Source organism: Empidonax traillii, unplaced genomic scaffold, assembly GCF_003031625.1.
Source record: "Empidonax traillii isolate 1590-97213 ecotype Southwest subspecies unplaced genomic scaffold, ASM303162v1 scaffold1246:size530596, whole genome shotgun sequence".
Lineage (NCBI taxonomy): Eukaryota > Metazoa > Chordata > Aves > Passeriformes > Tyrannidae > Empidonax > Empidonax traillii.
In genome coordinates, this window is record NW_020956439.1 from 377893 (window position 1) to 398154 (window position 20262).

Here is a 20262-nt window from a genome sequence, read left to right on the forward strand (position 1 = left end):
AATGATTTGCATTCTTGCTCCAGTTCCTGTTTGCATGTTTATCCAGATGCATTTACACAATTTTCTCAGCCATTGGCACCAGCCACTTGGAGCTGAGCAAAGCCCAGGGGAAGGGGGAAGGAGAGGGAGGATTTGTATCTGCCTACAAAGTGGTGGTGGTGGGGGGGGGAGAGTAAGAAAAAACAAGGGGAGTAAGAAAAAACCCTAGTTTCCTTGTTATGCATTAGTCTGTCCTAAAGCAAAGGAAAATATTACTAGGCCCTGCATATGTAAGAGTTCAGTTTGGTATTGAATTAGTGGAGCATTTTGGTATAAAATGGCCTTAATACTAAAATGGAAGAACTTCCTTATTTTGAGAATACATAGTTCCAATAATCAGATTTTCTTTTAATTTATGGTAAGATAAGGAAAAGTTCAGTATAATCACTAGGCTAACAGGTGTAAAATAAGCACAGGGAAAGAAGCTCCCAAACTAGATAACGTGTGTCACCTGGGGCTAGAGCCACAGCTTTCTGGTGGCTAAAGAAAACCCTGTAGGACTTAAACCAGGCAGCTTTTTACCTGCCTGTCCAATGTTCAACACTCATTTCCAGTGGTGAGTTTGTGTGTTTGAGTTGGCCCTGACCCGGACCGCAGAGGACCGTGTGATACAGCTGGGGTGAACCACAGGTGTCAGATTTTCTCCTCAAACTGGAAACACCTGTAGGGCAGAGATAAGGTGAGGACTACAGCTTTACCTGCTCCCTCTGCTTTCCTCATGGAGGACAGGAGCAGAGCACTGTGCATGTACACTGGTTTTGTACAAACCTGGTCTCCAAGATTGAACATTACCTTGGGCATTACAGCTTCAGAAAGCTTGGGGACAGCATGACCACAAGAGTTCACAGTGAGCTCCAGCTGAGTGCACATACCAGAGGTCACGGGACAATCCATCTGGAGGCAAAACAATGGCACTGGGGCTGCGACTGACACAGAGAGCAGGGGCAGTGCAGTGAACAGAAAACAGGGTTGGTTAGCAGAATAAAAGGCAATAATGCTGGTCCATGCACAGGGGCGTAGGAAGCAGTGAGGCTGGAGTCCAAAAGGACTTGGATTGGCTGGGGAACATCCTGCACGGTACAACCCTGTGCCTGCAACACTATAAACACAGGAATGAGCAGGAAGGAGGGAAACTTTGGGGCTTCTTGTCTGCTTCCTGGGAGAAAAGGCAATAACTGCAGGTGGCCTGGAGACTTCGGAAAGAGAGAAGCAGCACCCTACCTTCTTTCCTGACCAGCCCTCCAGAGGAATCCACCCCTCTGGGGGTCTCCCATAAAAATGTGGACTCCTTTCTTCCTGAGCTGCCTGCTCTACACCCTGGGGATAGTGGCACAACCGTAAGTGCTATTTAAAAATCTAGTGATGGAGAGTTGTGATACTGAGGGAGGGGCCCAGATAGCTGGGAGAGAGTGTGGGACCCTGAGAGTCACCTCCTGGAAGGGATAGACACGGAGTGGTATGCAGCACACCACGAGCTGTGTTATGAACACAGACCCTCCTGAAGGTGGGAACCTCTCCCTGGGATACTGCTGCAGTACAAGAACTAGGTGAGGACTGGTGGTGGGAACAAGAGTGAGGGACTGACACAGTCTGAGACATAATGAAGGGAAAGGTGTAGGATAAAGTGAAGCGCAAAAGAAAAGGGCTGCAGGGCTGGGGACGGTTAAGCAAGAACCAACCTGCTGTCAGGGTAGTTAATGAACTGTGTCAAAGCAAAAGGGGTGAATTCTGTTCTGTCACCTGAAAGTATTTCTCTTGTATTTATCTGAAATGAACTATATACCTTCCATCACTCCTGTGAGAGGTTCATATACTCACTTTTAATCTGTCCCCCTCACTGCAGCAAAGCAGCACCTCCTGCCCCCAGAGAGAGATGGTAAACTGTCCTGTTTCCTCAGAACAGAGTATTAGTGTCAAGTGTCAGTGAGACTGCTCCCAAGATTTGATGTCTTTTTTCCCCACTGCAGGAGGTACCTGATCATCATTCCAGCATCCCTGCCCTACCCCTCATTCCAAAGGGTGTGTTTGGACCTCCGTGGGGTGGAAAAGCCTATTCGTGTGGCCTTAACTCTTATGCATCCATCTGGCAACCTCAGTCTCTATCGCAAGGTCGTCCGGAACAACTGGATCTTTGAGTGCACCAGATTTCAGGTCGGAATCATTCTTGGCAGGGACCTCTAGCTGGCAGCTCCCAGTGCGCTCTTTTGGCTCATGATGCCTCTCACCAGAGAAATAGAAAATGAGGATGACAAGAGTAAGAGAGGGCATGGAAAGTAGTAAATGCAAAATCAGAGAGAGTGTTTAGTGGGAGCCTGCTGTCTGCTCCCTGGCTTTGTTTATCCACTTGGTACACTTCCTGTGGGGTATCTTATAATCCACCTTGGTGGTACACTGAGGAAAAGCTGCCTGGCCAGGCTCCAGAGGTCTGGGGAGGATGGAAGAGCACACAAATGGCAGCTGTGCAGCTAATTCTCTCCTCTGAGAAGGATGCACTGTCACATGATGTTTGAATCTGTGATCTAGAAAGTCAGACTTTTCATCTCAGACAGCTTCCCATCATGTCTGCTTCACTCCAAGCTTTTATTTAACAGCTTGACAATTTGCTAGGGAAGTGGGAAAGACATGGGAGGGTGCACACAATCTCAGCACAAATCTTTTAGATTTTCCAAACTCATGATCCTTGTTTTCTTTGTTTGTACTGATGAATAAGAGCAGATTTCAGTCTCTGTGACCCACACACTCTAGGAAACAGATTTCTCATCAGCATAGACATTTTCTTCCCTTGAGTTAAGTCTTCTCAATCTTGCTCCATGCAGAGCTTAACAGTGGCCCCTTGACAGGGTAAACACAATTTCTGTGCCAGAACTGACTCCCTTTTTTCTGTTGTCCAAGATCTGTCCCAACTGCTAAGCATTGTCCCCTGTGCTTCCATAGACATAGCTTTCAGTCACTGAGGGGACACCCTGTGCTGGCCTCTGGAGCAGAATGGGGAACAGGCTGGCCTTGCAGTGCAGCCAAAGCAAGAAGAGCACTGCTAAACTGGTGGCTTTCCTCTTGTGTCCCAGGTTCCCCAACCTGCAGGAAGCCAGGAGGTGGGCACAGTCCACCTGCGCATCTCCAATGACCAGTACTTCAGTGCAAATGAAGGGAAGCAAGTCCTGATCCGCAGGGCTGGGACAGGCATGTTTATTCAGATGGATAAACCCATCTATAACCCAGGACAGACAGGTGAGCATTGCAAGGAGCACCCTGACGGTGCCCCTGCCTTGGCCTGCCCAGACTTTGTTTCCAATTTCCCATGAGGGGTGTGCTGAGTGCTTTGTGCTATGTGGCCTCCATGGGGACAGAGGGGGAGTGCTGCCTTCTATAGTGATATATCCATGAACCACATTTTAGGGGCAGGAGGAGACTGGAAAGGTCAGTCTCACATGCTCTAGGAGCAGAGCTGGCTTGGAAGACGGAGTAAACCTGAACATGGTCTTCTGGGCCAGGGCCAGGTACATAGGACTGCTCTGTCTACACTACAGACAAGGAAATGTAAGGGTAATTTACATTTATTTGGATATAGGCCATGGGAAAATCCCTAAATTGTGGAGGTCACTGCTGTGCTGCTGCTGCAGGTTTCAGGGAAAAGGTGGTGAGCAGGGCTGAGCCAGGGGTTAGAGGGGCTGCAGTGGGGCTGTGTGGGGAGCTGTGATTTCAGGGTGAGAAAAACGCAGGGCAAGTCCATTTCCACATGCACTCTGTGTCCATGGTGTGGTCTAATCCATTTTCTCCCTGCAGTGAAATTCCGGATTGTGACGTTGACTGAAGATTTTGTTCCTGTTAACAGCAAGGTAAATCCTGTCTCAGTGGAGGCAAGGAAGTCTCCAGGTTCCCTCTGACGGTTCTGCCTCATTTACCAGCCCCATACTGGGGAGGCTGGGACAGTCCCACCACCCAGGGTGGCCAATGCCAACCCTCAAGCAAACCAAATTGTAACAACAATGCCTGCTTATCACTGATTCTGCTGTTGCCCTCACAGGACAGCTGCTGGCAGGTGGGAAGGTTGGTGCTGGTATTCGGGGAGTGTGCCAGTGCTCCCAGCTAGCTGAATTAGCTGCATGCACCTGCCCCCCTGCCAAAAAAGCAGGCAGGGCTCCTGGGGACATCCATGGGCTGCTGGCCACAGGCATAATTGTCAGACAAATTTGAGTGCAGACCTAGCCAGACCCAAGCTGCCAGAGCTGCCCTCCCACAGGTTTGGAAAGCTCAGTGATTTATAGTGTGTGTGGCACCTAAGGGTGGCAGGAGAGTCTGAAGCAAGCTGCAAAATTTAAAGAAAAATTAATTGATATGGGAAAGGACACACATGATCATTAAAAAAAAAAAAAAAAAGAGAGAGAGAGAAAACAGTATAATCAAATTATACAGACTTGCTGCTGGCAGCAGCTCATTCTGCCCATGTCCAGGGAGTGAGAAGATGCCAGAGACTGGCATATCTGCTGTCCAGGAAACTGCAAGGCCAGCATCTTTCTACGGAGAGCAATTATACCTGCAGCCAGCAGCTATAGATATTTCACACTCCTCTGTCCTCAAGCAATCTCAGGAGAGCCAACAGGAATTCATGCCATGACAATTAAATACTGAAGGGCACGCATGAGGAGAGTTGGATCAAATCCTTCTGGACTGAAATAAAGGAAGGGATCCTTCTGGCTTCTTTATTGCTGACTAAATTACCTCCATTTTGGGCTATTGGTGACGTCCTAGAATCACCCACTCCTTTCTTCTCCCGAAAGAAAAATCATATCTCTTCCATTAGTCAGATAATAGAGTAAGCAATACATTTCTTTCTGTGCCTGCAGTTGTTTCATGAAGATATTTGACCATAAATGATTGATGTCTATGTGCAAGTATAAGCCAATTAGCACTATAACTGTTAGTAATGCTGTGATGAAAATTCAGAAGATGTCAGGTTTAGCCAAAGCTGTTATAAGGTTTGAATGCACTATGCATTAAAGCTATAATACGTAGTTTTTAAATTAGATGAGTTGAAGACAACAAGGGTGCCGTTCACCAGCATGTTTTGTTTTAGCATTGACATTAGATTCAATCTATGAAAATAATTAACCTGAATTTATTTTTTATTGCAATGAAAACAGAGTTGCCTGTGATAACCTGTATTAAAGCTTAGAATGATGAATAATGTGACTTAAATGTCAATTACATGTTTACAGACTGGTTACTCCCCCTAGTCACTGTTCCTGCCTCCTTATGCCTTCTGCTTACAAATTATATGTTCTTCACCAGTACTGCCTCCTGGCTAGTAGATACAGTGATATAAGAACAAACAGAGAATTAATGGGCCTAGAAGGGCTGAAGTATGTCCTTCTTTGTCCCTCTCTGTTACTGCCAGCTGCAATCATCATTAATTCATATCTCCAAGCCTTACTTCCTCGGTCAGGCAGTGTAAAGGAAGATGTGAGGTGGATTCTTCTTATAGGTGTTGCAGTTTTGCTAATTTTTGAGATTTATGTTACAAAATTGAGGTCATTTAATATTTGTGAACTTGGAATGATGGTATTTCTGAGTATTCCTACTCTTCTCCTTTTAATTATAGCAAATTCTAGCTTTCACAGCTGTAGAGCATCTATCAAAGTGCATCTTAAAAATTCAGGGATCAAAAAGCAAATCTAAAGAATAGCACAGATTTTTATGGTATGTATTTTCTTCAGTATTTCAAAGCAAGTCTCCTGGTTTCAATAGGACCCAGATTCATGTATTACAGTGTTTGTCATGGTGCTTTTGATGGGTGGGTAAGATAAGTTTATACGCAAGTTGCTATGGCATGCCAGTTTCTGACATTGCTGTCTGTTTGCTTTACAGTATTCCATGGTGGAAATACAGGTGGGTGTTTCAGACTCCTCAGGTGTTATGAGGAAAGGTACTTCTGTACGGATAGAACCTAAGCTTCTGTCTTTCTGATTCAAGTTACTTTTCTTAGAGTACATTCTCTGTCCAAATACTTCCTGTTAACAAGCCTTATGTGTCCAAATGGTTCATTTCTGTCCATTTCTACATTCAGGAAAGTCTGCTACACTTAAGCTAAATCTTACAGACCTTTCATACCTTCTTTTACAATGAAAGTAGAGAGTAGAGTAGACCTGGGTGGATTGAGTTCACCTCTGTTGGTGCTTCAGTGCTCAGGTCACTTCACCACTGTCTGGGAAAAAAAAACATCAGGAACCTTTGAAAGCCTCCGAAATCTCTGAAATGCCTTTGAATCCAGTGGAATCTGGATAGCTGATGACTGCCTCTTCTCTCCTTCCCTTGCACCACAGGACCCGAACCAAAACCGCATTGGCCAGTGGCTGGATGTGAGACCAAAACAGGGCATTGCAGATCTCTCTTTCCAGTTAGCTGACAAACTCTCTCTGGGAAGTTACACCATCCGTGCCCAGTCCTCTAAGTCTAGTTCAGTCCAGTCCAGTACCTTTAAGGTGGAAGAACGTGGTAAGGAAAAGAAAGAATGGGATGGAAGAAGTTGCTTATTTGTTGCTTGCCTGCCTGTATAACAATGTAAAGCCAAATACTGTAAACTAACATGTTTTGTAAACTAACAAATATTGTAAAATAAGTCCTAGTCTGAGGGCTAAAACTGAACAGAAATCTATGGAGTATAAAATGTGCAATATCAGAAAGGAACGAAAGAGACATTGTGTTGGAGATTCCTCTAGAAGGTATCTGCTGACAACTAGGCTGGAACAGAGTGAGAATACACTGAAGACTTCTTCAAGACTGGTTTTTTGAGGCAAAAAAGGGGATTCTTTCTTTGGTTCCCCTGCTTTTAATTAATGCTTGCGTTTACCTCATTGATATGTTCCTTCATAGGACTCCTGCCTTACATGAACACACTCCTGCCTTTTTGTGATCCTGTGTCCGGGTAGTGTTATGCCTTTGATGAGGTAACTCTGAGGTTTTTGTTCCAGTGTTGCAAAAGTTTGATGTTTTCTTCGAGGGACCAGCTCAGATTTATGCTTCAGATAAAACCTTCCAGCTGCGTGTGTGTGGCAGGTAAGGAGAATGTTCAGGGGAAAGGAAAGAGTGCACCAAAACTGTGTCTCTCCTTCCATATATCTTCTAACTCTTGAATCCATCAAACAGAAGTGTCCCAAGGAGGGCCAAGCACAGCTGTTCCTTTTGAAGAATCCCAAACAGTGCAAGAGTCAAACTGTTTGGTTCTTCCTTGGGGAAGAGGTACATGAGCCACACTAGAGAGAGACCATCCAGCTGTAGGGAGACTTGTTCTGGGCAAGTGATAATCTGCTCTAGAAGTTGTGTGTGCCCAGCCTTGAAAGACCTTACGTGGGGAAAAACACTTATTTGATATGGGACAGATCTGCTAAGGTAAAGGAGCAGGAACAGGCATTTCTTTAGGGGTTTATGCTGTTCCTTCTCACTTGTATATTACTGAACTTGCTACCTTCTTAGAAGCAGCAGGTGTACTTCTCCAGTTATGTGATCATCAGCAAAAACTGAGCATCTGAGGATGAGAAGGAATGCAAGACTTCTGACAATATAAGCACAAAGGAGGAAGGGGAATTGTCTCAAAAGCACTTTGTAGACAGGTAGAGGGGGTGAACTCATTTGTATTTGGGACTGCATTGTCTGGAGATTTTTGGTGTCTCTTTTACCACTGGTCTGACATAATTTCTCATAAATTGGGACATTTACAATTAGGTCATATGAAACTGTAGTAGCAAATAGTACAGAACTCTGAATCTCCAGAATGGGTAATAAATGTCTTCTTTTTACTGATACTGTCAGGAGCATTGCTCCAAGGGAAAACCAGAGGGGAGTCAAAGCAAGGAAAGGCTGCAAAGCAGGCAGAGGGAATTTCTAAACTGACAAGGGCACACTTTGCTGTACGTTGCAAAAAACAGCAAAGCAGGTCTGATGGTGGAAACGAGAATCCAGATCATGAGATAAGCCCATAGTGAGGCAAGTCTGAGGTCACTCTGTAGCTCCCTTACTGCCACTTGCTGTTGCTCTCTGCAGGGACACTGGTTTCTGCTGCTTTCACACCTGAACTAATATCTTCACTGAATGCTGTTCTGTGCTGCATGGATAAGCTCTCTGTGTCTGCCCGCAATTCCAGGACAGCAAGCGCCCAGAAGTGGGAGAACCTCAGGGAGTGTGTGTCTGTTCCTGTCTGTGCTTTGTTCTTTGTTTCTGCATCTGTTGGATGCCAGACCATGCTACTGCACTCCCTGAATACTCAATGTGCTATATTTTAATTTATGCCTACCTGTTTGCCAGCTGCATTAAGACTTTCATCAGGAAGGGCACCTCTGTGGACCAATGTGCTCGACAGAACACAGATGTGCCTCTGCCTGGCAGCTCCTCTGGTGCTCTCCCCACAGGTACAGCTATGGGAAAGCAGTGAGAGGGACTGTGTGGGTGACTTTGTGCCAGAAGGCAAGGAGGAGGCCTCAAAATACCAGCAAGGACATCTGCAGGGAATACAGAGGTCCAGTGAGTAAAATCCTGGAAGATATATTGATAGTAAAGAAGTACCACACAGGGCTAAGTGTCAAGGGCTGAGTAAACAGAATGAACTGCTATGTAAGGAAGGTTTGCCAACCTCCATAATCATATGTAGACTAAAAAAATATGGTGTTATTCAATTAATACAATTATTGTTGCCTAGACCTGCTAAGAAGCCTTTACCCTCAGAAATTATTCTTTGTAACTTTGCTTATTAATTATAGGGTCTAGAAAAGAGGAATTTCACAGAAAGTTTTGGAGTTTCTTTTCTCTTCTGGAAAAAACTATAACTTGCCAGAAATTAGTGCAGTGTAAGAAACAACAACTAACAGAGTTTTCTGAGGTACAAAACTATACCATATTATTGTGAAGCTATCCCGGGGCTGCACAAAGATGGCAGAGGCATGGTTAATTCCATAGCCAAATCACACAGTGGCTTTCATACTTTGTTTTGCCTTTTTATTTGTTTACAGATTCCTTATTGTACATTTCCATTCCTAACAAAGTATTTCATGCCTATGCTCTTCCCTTGTACATGTACAGTTGAAAGCTTTTCATGCTTTCTGTTTTGTAATTATGACTTATTACAGTAGTTGTAATCTTCCAGCTCTGGAAATGATTTGTTACTTTGAATCTTCATTTGATTTTTCAATTCTTTTAGCTAGATCTATTAAAATACTGATGCATTTGCTCTGTGATTCATTTAGAGGAGTATTATGTTTCCTACTAAAGTTGGAAAGTTGACAACATTGTAGATTTGATAAAAGTGTAATGCATGTTTTGATTTATGCTTCTACAATATGAACTGCACATATTCATGCACATAGAATAGAAAATACAGAATTTAAAATATGAACCATATCTATCTATCACTGAATCATGGAACAGTTTGGGTTGGAAGGGACCTTTAAAGCTCATCTAGTCCAACTCCTGTGCAATGAACAGTGACATCTTCAACTGGGTCAGGTTGCTCAGAGCCTCGTCCATTCTGACCGTGAATGTTTCCAGAAATGGAGTATCCACCACCTCTCTGGACAACCTCTTCCAGTGTTTTACTGCATTATTATTTGTTGTTGTCAACAGTTATGACAGAATGACTCGTACTTTTGAGTGCTCCCATTCTCTCCAGCCCCAAATAATATCTACCACTGCCTATTGCAGACACAGAGCAATGGTTGTTTCACCTCTTCTGTGAGCACATCAGTCTTCAACCTGGCTCCCAGCGAGGAAGACAGCAAACTCTGTGCAGAAGCCTCTCTCCTGGAGACGGGCACAGGTACCCAGGCGCTCAGCAGGGAAGGCACAAGGGCAGGAGAAACCATTCTGTGGGTCTGATGGCCCCAGAGGGCACACCTGATCCTCTCCTCCTCCCTGCTGCTGGGACTGTCACAGGACACAGAATGGTGCTCTGCCAGCAGCAGGCGGACGAGGTGTGACTGACCGCGAGAGTGGTCTGTGAAGTGACAAAGAGCACTGGCAGACACCTTAACTAAAAAAGGAGCTGTCACATGAGCAGCCTCCAAAGCTTGAAGAATGCTGGTGTTGGGGTGGAAGTTTGAGATGCTCTGCTTAGAGGGGTTGGGAATAAAAAAGTGATATTAAAATAGGGTGGAGTAGTCATCTCCAATACTGATCCAGCTTCCCTTGCACTCTGCATTCCAACAGGGGTGCAGATCAACAGCTCCAGCCAAATCCTCATCTCCAGGACAGCTGCAAGGGCAGTGTTTGAGACACCCAATGAATATTACATCCCTGGAGTACCCTACAGGGGGAAGGTGATTTTCTTCCTTTGCTTTTTTGCTCCCCATCATTTGCCAAGGAATACAGCGTCTAGTAAATTTTGCTGACCCAAACTGTTTTCTGCTTCTCAGACAGAGTACTTTACCTTGCACTGTGTCACATTACCTGACAGTTTGGCTCCAGTTGCCACATTTCAGCTTCCCCGTTGAGTTTACACCCCCAGCTCCCGCTGAGAATGATGAGTGGTGCCTCAGCAGGGGTGCTGGGATGCAAGAATGCCTCAGCTGTTGGCTAGGAGATAGCTGCTCATGCTCTAGCCACACCCACCTTTTGGAGCAGACTGATTTTCATAATGCTCAGTTTAGCTTTAGAGATGAGGGAGATTTACAATTCTCCTGCCTTCTTGGGGCCAGACAGAAGTTAAGACCACCTACGAAGGAAGATCTATGCTTTTCAGAAAGAGGAAGGTTTTGGGTTATGACACTGAAAAAAATATCTAACTTTGCCTTTCTTGCCTCCCCCTGTTTTCATCAGATTAAGGTTCAGGATCACTATGGAACTGGTATGAAAAACAGAAAAGTTTATCTCGTGATAAGATTCATGAGGCGCCGGTTTATCAAAACGTACATCACAGATGGCAGTGGAATAGCATCGTTCAACCTGGACACAACTGCCTGGAACAGCTCGTCAGTCTCTTTGGAGGTAAATACCACCTCTGTATACAGCGAAGTGAGAATCCTTGAGCTCTGTCAGTGCTCCCCACTGTAGCCCCACTGCCAGCTCAGTCTTGGGCTCACCACACAGCTCTGCCTGTGTAGAGCCAGCAGGAAGGCACCGAGCCAACAGCCTTCCCCAAACCAAGCTGACGACATCCTAGTAAATTGCTGCAGCTTGACACTCTTGATTTCTATGTCTTCCATTTCAGGGAAGGTTCACACTGGAGGATCACATGCACACACCTCGAAAAACTGACTTCAGTTACACGAATGCGTATCATCACCTGCAGCCCTTCCATGTCACAACCAAGAGCTTCCTGGACATACACCCACCTACAGAAACACTGCCCTGTGGGCTGAAGCAGAATGTCCAGGTGACCTTCACACTCAGTCGGGATGACCTGGGAGAAGACACCAGCCGTATAGGTTTTGCATATTATGTGAGTAAGGGTAAAGGCTGGGGGAAAAGGCTGGACTGGTGGGACCAGACCCCAGTCAGAAGCTGAGGGTGTAATTTAGGCCACCCCTGGAGGGATGGCAGAAAACACTTGTTTTCAGAGAACTGTGTGAATGCTACACCCAGTAGGACTCAGCCTGGCAACACTATGATCTGGTGAGGCCCCAGTCACTTCCACGGATGGGAGGAGGCTTCTGCCTTTGTAGCCCATTACCCCCTTAGCCTCTGCTAAGGCTGCAGCTGGAAGTGTCTTGTGCAAAATCTGCTGTCAGAATTTTCTCCCTTTAAAACTGGATGGGGGATCACCTTTTCACTGTGGTTATCAAACAGGTGCTCAGTGAAAATGGATTTTTGTCCAGCCTGAGTCTGGTCTACTAGGGGGGAAATACCTTAGTTGTCACTTGCTAATCTCCAGTAAATCCATTACCCATCTGTTGTCCAAACTAGATAGATTAGGGCAGAATCTCATGCGTTAAAGCTTCTCCTCCCAACTGTGATGTCTGCAAATCCAATGGACCTGAAGTCTGGGATTGGATTTGACCCACAGTTCGTTTTGGAGGTTTTATTTTGCTTATGAGAGCAAGATGCACATAGGTAAGTATGGCTACACTCTGGTGGAAAACAGCAGTCTCTTCATCCCATTCATCCCATGTCCCTCTTCCTACAGGTCACTGGCAAGTCTGGAATTGTTGTCAGGGGCCAGAGGATTATCCAGGTCGGGAAACTGAACAGTAAGTCTGTGGCAGCCAGACAATGGGAAACAGTTGTTCCTAGTGGGTTTCTCTAGGTTGGACAGTGAGAGTTACCAGAGCTTCTCCCAAATTCACTCAATCTGTAGGTCTTGAGCAGTCAGCAAACAGGACAGAGGGGGGCAGAGGAAGCATTTGTGTCAGCTGGAAGAGGGCAAAAAGGGAAAGAGAGGAGAAGAAATAATGTTGGGAAGAGAGACTGGGAGGACCTAGGGAAGATGTAGTACACAGGGTCAGGAAATGGAGGGAGGGCAGACAGTGCAGCAGCAGAATTGGTTTGACATTGTGGGATTATGAAGCTGAAAAGGAAGAAGGGCAGAAGGCGGTCTCGGTAGGGCTGTGATAAAAACACTTTGCCTTTCCTTCCTCAGTGTTGAAGGGCTCCTTCTCCATCCCTTTGACCTTCACTGCTGACTTCTCCCCATCACCTTCCTTAGTGGTGTATGCCATCTTCCCCAATGGAGGGGTAACAGCTGACAGCATCCGTTTTGATGTTGCCTTGTGCTTCCAAAACCAGGTGAGGCTCACTTCTGTGTCTCGGGAGAGATGACAAACAACAGTTAGGAGACCTGAGGGAAGGAGACCCTCAGATCCTCTGAAGAGAGAGAACTGAAGAGAGAAAGGGAGTATCTTCAGCACAGTGCCCAGGGGCCAGGACAGCCTCAGCAGTGACTTGCATTCACAGCAGTGGCTGAGCAGGGGAGATTCCAGTTGGTCTCCCTCTTTCTGTCAGCCTCCCTCATCTTTCTGCCACTCCTCCTCATCTCTTTTTCATATTCCTTTCCTGATGTGCTGCTCAAGGTCAAGGTTGGATTCCCAGAAAAAGAAGCCCACACAGGGTCAACAGTGCAGCTCCAACTGCAGGCAGCCCCTGGCTCTCTGTGTGCAGTACAGGCAGTGGATGAAAACACATTCTTCATGAGACCAGAGAGTGAGCTGACAAGCCGAATGGTAAGTGTCTGTGCAACCAGCCAAAAACCATGGGAGTGATGGATGCACTGGGTAAGGCAGGCAGGGGCTCTGGCAAGGGGAACCGGAGGCTAATGAATGAGGAGGTTTTTGTGTGGAAGAGAAAGCAGGGCCTGCCTAGGAAGATGGGCAGGAACAGATGAGTATGCTAGGGAAAGGTAGAGTGAAGCATCTGGAGGTGGTATCTGCTCCTTGCCCGATTCTTCCCTACCTGTGAGTTTCCCTAGGTCTATGGTTTGTTCCCTGCTACATACCAACGGGGATACCCTGCCCAAGTAGAAGAGCATTCAGATCGCTGTGTTCAGCCCCAGTCCACATCATCTCTGCTACAATGGAAGCCACAGAATTCCTTTCAGCCTGACATCTTCAACCTCTTCCGGGTAATCACCTCGTGACTTTTCCCAAAGCTGTTGCAATCATGAGCATCTGAGATTATCTTTCTCCCCAGGCAGTCTGTGAAGGCCTTGCCTTCTCCAGATAAAACCTGTTGTCTGCCCTGACCTAGCTGTGTTGTCTCAAGAGATGTACAATCCCATTATGTGTATGCACACCTGTATTTCCCTCCACAGATGCAGAAAGCAAGATGATGACATCCCGGACTATCAAGCTCCAGATTTTTTGGGCTTGAGAATGAGGTCCTGGGCTATGTACTGTTTGTCTACAGTATTAGAAAAAAGACAGAGTGAACCCAAGCATTAGACCACAGATGCTGACATGGTTTACCTGTTAGCCTACTCTTAAGCAATGTTTTGGGCTGTTTCAGGCTGTTTCCAGGCAGATCTCTTGGTGTCTTTAAGGCAGATCTCCTCTAGGGAGAACTAGCCTATAGCACTATGGACATGAGGCCTGGGGAACAGAACCTGTTCTCTTTTATTTAGCAATAAGACACATCCTAGGAGGCTTTTTCACAGAGTAGAAACATCTCTGACAGGCCCAGGTCACAGCCCTAGGGGCTAAATGGGGGGTGTGCTCCCTGTGACACCTCTGTATGACTTCAGAGGGCAGATTTCACACAGCTATTCTCTCTATTGTGCTTGAGGGGATGGGGCAGGACACTGACACCTCTCCTGTATGTCCTTGCCACTGAAAATACATTGAGAGGAACAAGACATCCCAGTGTCCCCAGAAAAGTGGTGGTAGCTTAGTGATCTCACAAGAAAGAAGAGACTGGGGAGGCTGTGCTATGCCTCCCTCAGCACTGCGTCTGCTTGTGCCAGTGCTGCTCTGGGCTGCCTGGGCACCGAACTGTACTCATCCCAATGGTTTTCTGAGTAATTTTGAAGAGCAGTAGTCACTCTTCCCCACTCACAGACATTTTTTTGCCTTCCATGCCCTCCTTCTTTTCTTAATAGAGCATGGGACTGAAAGTCTTCTCAAACCTTGTAATCAAGAAGCCATCTCAGTGCTCTCGTCGGGCGGATAGGAAGCCAGTCATGGGTGAGCTGCACTTTCAGTCTGCCTGGGACATGGGATCACATCAGATGCAAGAGGCCTCTGATCTTTGGGCTTTTCTGGTGGTGGATATTGGCTCTTTGAAGACTAATGGGTGTTGCTGCCACAGTCTAACTGCTCAGTCCACCAGTCAGTAGGAGTGGCCAGTCCCTATAAACAGGGTTCTGAAGAATGTCACTACCTGGATGTTCCTTGACATTAAAAGATGGCACTCCTTTTCCTGGCATAGACAAACACAAGTGTGGGCCAGGATCTGTTTTCCAGTCAATTCCTAGGATGTGATGAGACCTAGCTTCTATCACCACCTGCGGCCACAGGGACAGTCATGTTCTTTCCCTATGTCTCATTTTGCATTTGATAATTAAACTAGGCTGACTCACATGCCTGGCTGTATTTAAACCATTGCTTGCAGTGGGCTGTGAGATTTATGCAGCAAGCAAACAGTACTGTTATTCACAAAATTACAGACATGGTGGTTAAAACGGCTCCCTGAAGGTCCCTAGTCACTTAAGCACTAACTCTGGGTCAGATCAGCAAGGGGCTTTGTCTAACCAAGTCTTGGGAAACTTGAAACCAGCTCACTGCAAGCTGGTTCTCCTGTTACCACTCTCTTTTCCCTTCATGTTTTCTTTCTTCTTGAAATCAGCCCATTTCCTTGTGCTTTCCTCTGTCAGACTCTTCCCACATCTCTCTTACTACTTGCTTTGCCTCTTGCCCCAGTGCTAGGCTGTCTATTATTGACAGGGTTTACCTCTCCAACTCTCATGGGACCCCTTATTCTTTCTTTCAGGGATGCCTTCTACAGAAGACCAAAGAATCACTAAGGAACAACCTCAATTTACAACACATGGAAGACTTCACTACTATTTATCTGAAACTTGGATATGGAATCTGTTCCCTGTTGGGTAAGTGATTCCTGACTTTACAAATGAACAGAAGGATAACCTCTTTGTTATTGAGTCTTGGCTGACTTGCATTTGTGCCAAGTCCAACCATAGGTGTAAAGAGAGCTCTGCATGAAATTCTGTGGCTCTTCACTGCCTTTGTAGTGTGTCAAACTAAAGGATTAGTAAACTTTGAGGTGCAGAAGCGTAGACAGATTTAGAAAACAGCAATACACTTCAAGACCAAACCACCACATATTGGGGTACACTCTACAAACTTCTCATTTTAGTACGTGCACTAGTTAAATTCGTAGCCCCTGTTGCCACAGTGGTTAGGTTAACACTGATGAATCGGCATGCAGAGGGACGTGGTGATGCTTCTCCAGAACATGGGTGAGAGTGCAGAACTGGAATGGCTGGGCAGTATCTTACTCAGGAGAAGGGCACAAAGCCATTACTGATGGCATTTAAGTAGGGTTTATGGCTATAGGGAAGAAATTGCTGAGAGCTGTCTTGCTGTGAGTCAGTGAAAGGCCACAAGCACTCTCCACTGCAGCAGGGTGGAATGAATTTCTTCATGCAAGTGCTCTTTTCCTCTCAGCTTCAATGGAAGCAGGAATGTTTCCGTCACAGCACCTGCTGCTGCCACAGAGTGGAAAGTCAAGATGTTCTGCTTGGCTGGGAGGGGATTTGGCCTTGCCCCGACCACAAGCCTCAGAACAGTTCAGCCCTTCTTTGTGGACATCACGTTGCCGTATTCTGTCATCCGTGGAGAGACCTTCCTGATGAAAGCTACTGTCTTCAGCTACCTGCAACAGTGCATACAGGTGTGTGCCTGTGTGGGACAGACCTACCGTGCCCTCTGGTTTTAGAGCACATTGTGCCAAGCCATCTCACCTGAGCTGCCCAGTCACTTGCCTGCATCTGTTATTCCCTCAGATCCATGTGGCCCTAGATAAATCCTCAGACTTCCAGGTGGAGCCATGTCGGACTTGCAGGGACAAGGAGTGTCTGTGTGCAGAGGAGTCCAAGACCTTCATGTGGAACGTGACAGCAGTCCAGCTGGGTATGACAACAGAAAGGGAGTGGTGATGGGGAACCCTAAAACTGAAGTGAAAGGGAGTCCAGCAGATCCTTGCCTCCTCTGCTTGTCCTTAATGGTTCAAACATGCAATCCATCGGGTCTGATTTCTCCCTTTCTGCTTAGACAGACCCATCAGAGAGGGCAGAACTGAAAACACAGCATGGAGAGCTTTTGAAGAGAGCTTTACTCCATATGCAATGGGAAGGGCAGACAGGGTTCCAAGGGGCTGCTGGACCTTCTGTTGTTACAGTCATGTTGCAGTGTGTAATGAAGTCACTGCTGGTGAGGCATCACCGAGCTCCTCATGCTCAGGGTATCTGAACAAGCTCTTGGTTGGTACTGGTTGGCTCACCTTTACTGACCAAAACACTCGAAGCATCTCAGGCCACTGTCAGTTAAAGCAAGTTGACTCCATTTGGCCACAGGTATAAGAAAAGGGCTTTGTTGAATTTATTTGCTAGGGACTCTGAATATCACAGTGAGGACAGAGGTACTGGACACCACGTCACGGTGTGGGGGCAGGACACCCTTGCCAGCTACCATGAGGCGGAGGTACACACTGATCAAACACTTGCTGGTCCAGGTCAGTATGAGAATAGGGTCACTTATGTCTCTGAGTATCACTGCCCCTGGAGAAAGGCAAACTGAGATGAGCTAAAAGGTTTTTTCTCCTCAACTTTTGGCCACCAATAGCATACCAAAGCTGTGGCTTAGTTCACTTTACTTCTCCCAAGGACCTAGCCAAATCTATTCCTTTCTTGTGATTACTCTTTCTTGAGCTGCATTCACATGTCTGTGTTTCTCCCTGTACCTTTTCCTGCTGTACATGAGCTTTTGTATGTGCTCACTGACCAGAGAGCCCCATCCCTCGGGCTTACTCTTGATCTCTTGAGCAGTGAAGCAGGAAGCCTCAGTGCAGACCTGCCAAAAGTGAGGAGGATGGGGTCTCTGACAGCTGGAGACTAAACACTGAATTCAGACCTGAACTTGCTCTGAAATGTCACTGTTGTTGGGAATTTTATGTGCATTCTTGTTTCTCCTGTCCCATGTTCATATTTCTGCCTTGGCAGCCAGAAGGTGTGTTAGTGGAGAAGTCTTACAGCTCCCTTCTGTGCCCAAGACGAGGTATGTGCCCGAGATGAGGTATGTGGACAGCCTGAACGGGTTCTGCAGCCTGATATAATTAGACCTGAGAGTAGAACTAAAGTGTAGGAGATCTGATTAAAGAATGTTCTCAGATGATTTTTCACAAAGGAAATTTCACTTGCCCCACAGACAGGAAAGAGCATGAGATACTATTTCCACGTGTGCTGTCCTACTGAATTTGCCACCAAGTATAGTATCACGCTCTGTAGTCTTTTTCCCCACACTGTAGCCCCCGGATGTTCCTGGGGCTTAACAGTCACCAGTGACGGCTGCTCCAGCCCTCCCACCCTGTCTGTGCAGCATTGCAAGTCTCTCCAGAATGTTCCTCTGTTGAGTGATGTCCAACTGTGATTCTTGTGAAGCTTGTGAAGCATAGTGAATTGAGCTGTGAAGCTCAGTGAGCCCTCAGCCCAACCAGCAGCTCTCACATCTGTCCTAATCTGAAAAGTTTCCAGGCGGTGGAGCTTGGTGCAATGACCAGGACAGACTGTAGGAAGCAGTCTGTGTGAGCAGGATGTAGGCAGTGTCCCATTTACCTGTGCCAGTCTTGCCCCTCCAGTTTGATGCTTTTGGCCTTGTTTTTTCATGCTACACCTTTTATCCTACTGTTACCAGGAAACATGGCTGAAGAACCTGTGTCCCTTCGCCTCCCTGACAATGTAGTAAAGGGATCTGCCAGGGCTTTCATTTCCATCTCAGGTAAGTAACTTCTACTGTGGGCTCACATACTGCTGTTACCAAAGAGCAAGGCTTAAATTGGTAGTGGTGTCAGAGGATCCATTTGACATGATACTGTTCAAAGGAGAGGATGCTGTGTTTCTATTCCCTGCAAACACCAGGCTTTCAGATTTTTGGATTAGCACTTAGGCTTTCATGGGAAGAGGAATCTGTAGAGGGGAATAATCCTTCTTTTTCTAGCTAGGACTTTGGAGCAGAGACTCCAGGCCATTAATTTTACTGGGACTTCATGACCTTGGCTGTTTCTGTGTAGATACAAACAACAAAGCTCAAAACCATCTTGCCTCCCTGTTAAGTTTCACTGCTGCAGCAGAAGCTCCTGGAAAGAAGAAATTTTTCTCAGCATTACTAAGTTGCAAAAGAACACTTTGGATAGGCTACTGGGACCAGATTTACCTATCATTTAATCCATCTCTTTGCACTAGGCTCATTTACCTGCAGGCTAGAATTGGTATGAAGCCAGGCCTGGCATAAGTAGCCATGAATACTGTGCAACAAAACCCCAAAGGAGGAAACAATACAAGGTTTTTCTGAGTGGCTGGAGGACATATGGACACCTTCACACCATCTGACTAGCACCCCTGCTGTCTTCCTCACATTGTGATGCTTCACATATGGCCAGGTAGAACAGGCCTGGCTAAAGACCAGCAGCACTTCAACCTTTCCCTGAGTGCTGTTATATTTATCTGTCTGTATGATACAGACTGTGCAGCTGCACCTCTGCTCATTGCCCTTTACAGATAGTACTTGTTATGGTTCGAGCTCTTCATACTGCAAAAGCTGATAAGGGAAAGTTCCTCAGGGACTCCATAGTGTGGTCACCCTGCATCACAATGCCAGAGTGGAAAGAGGCAAAATAGTCACCAGTCTCCATCTTGCACTCTGTTGTTTACTCCTCTTTCCTCTCTTCTCCAGTGTTTTCCTCCTGTGCTGAGATAATGCACTATTATACACTGCTTGGCTGAAGAAGCACCTCAAATCATACTTATACTTTCTTTGTTTCTTACACCCTTGTATAGGTGACCTCATGGGAACGGCACTGCAGAACCTGGACAACCTGGTGCAGATGCCCCATGGCTGTGGGGAGCAGAACATGGTGCTGTTTGCCCCCATTGTCTATGTGCTGCAGTACCTGGAGAAGACCAGGCAGCTGACCCCTGAGATCAGAGAGAGGGCAACAGGATTCCTGCGCAATGGCAAGTACAAGAGACACACCTTGCTCCTCTGCCTTCCCCTGTGTCCAACATACCAATAGCTCTTGCCCTTGCACTCACTCTGTGTTACTGTGCCATATTAATCACTGTTCCCATCTCCCCAGGGTATCAGACACAGCTTCTTTATAGGCACAGAGATGGATCCTATAGTTTCTTTGGGCAGAAGGATGGGGAAGGAAACACTTGGTAAGCACTGCAAACATCCCTCACTTCTGATTTTTCCTGTTTGGGTCAGAGCAACTCATGTGACTGAGAAAGCCGATAGGATGTATGCTCCTTCTTTTGGATGGAGTCAGCAGGAACTCTCTGGTGGGGAGAGAGACAGAGGAACTTGACTCACCTGAAAAAGCAGTCAGGCAGGGCTGCAGAGTTTCTGGGAAAGTGGAACAACAAAGATGTGGTCCCAGGGGATGGGAGGTCCTTTTTTTGTCTCTATGGCCCTGCTGTTGCCCCACAGACAACACCAGGTACCACTGCTGGTGAGCTGGCAGCCTAGAAGGGTACATTTGACTGGAAAAAGATCAGGTAAGAGCAATAAAAAATCCCCT

At 46.4% G+C, this 20262-nt stretch overlaps 1 protein-coding gene across 1 annotated transcript in view; it reads left to right on the top strand.

Annotated features, from left to right (window-relative positions):
• The first annotated feature begins 867 nt into the window (after window positions 1-867).
• A2ML1 (alpha-2-macroglobulin like 1) overlaps window positions 868-20262 on the top strand; it is a 28691-nt gene continuing 9296 nt past the window's right edge. Inside the window, exons 1-26 of the mRNA XM_027906075.1 lie at window positions 868-886; window positions 1277-1376; window positions 2007-2190; window positions 3105-3267; window positions 3823-3875; window positions 5905-5925; window positions 6360-6531; window positions 7008-7092; window positions 8442-8553; window positions 9727-9841; window positions 10231-10340; window positions 10840-11007; window positions 11231-11461; window positions 12146-12209; window positions 12599-12744; window positions 13029-13178; window positions 13424-13576; window positions 14549-14633; window positions 15439-15553; window positions 16134-16359; window positions 16472-16598; window positions 17078-17199; window positions 17687-17741; window positions 18378-18461; window positions 19520-19696; window positions 19819-19900. Coding sequence (XP_027761876.1) covers window positions 868-886; window positions 1277-1376; window positions 2007-2190; window positions 3105-3267; window positions 3823-3875; window positions 5905-5925; window positions 6360-6531; window positions 7008-7092; window positions 8442-8553; window positions 9727-9841; window positions 10231-10340; window positions 10840-11007; window positions 11231-11461; window positions 12146-12209; window positions 12599-12744; window positions 13029-13178; window positions 13424-13576; window positions 14549-14633; window positions 15439-15553; window positions 16134-16359; window positions 16472-16598; window positions 17078-17199; window positions 17687-17741; window positions 18378-18461; window positions 19520-19696; window positions 19819-19900 — 3119 coding nt within the window. The remainder of the gene's footprint in view (window positions 887-1276; window positions 1377-2006; window positions 2191-3104; window positions 3268-3822; window positions 3876-5904; window positions 5926-6359; window positions 6532-7007; window positions 7093-8441; window positions 8554-9726; window positions 9842-10230; window positions 10341-10839; window positions 11008-11230; window positions 11462-12145; window positions 12210-12598; window positions 12745-13028; window positions 13179-13423; window positions 13577-14548; window positions 14634-15438; window positions 15554-16133; window positions 16360-16471; window positions 16599-17077; window positions 17200-17686; window positions 17742-18377; window positions 18462-19519; window positions 19697-19818; window positions 19901-20262) is intronic.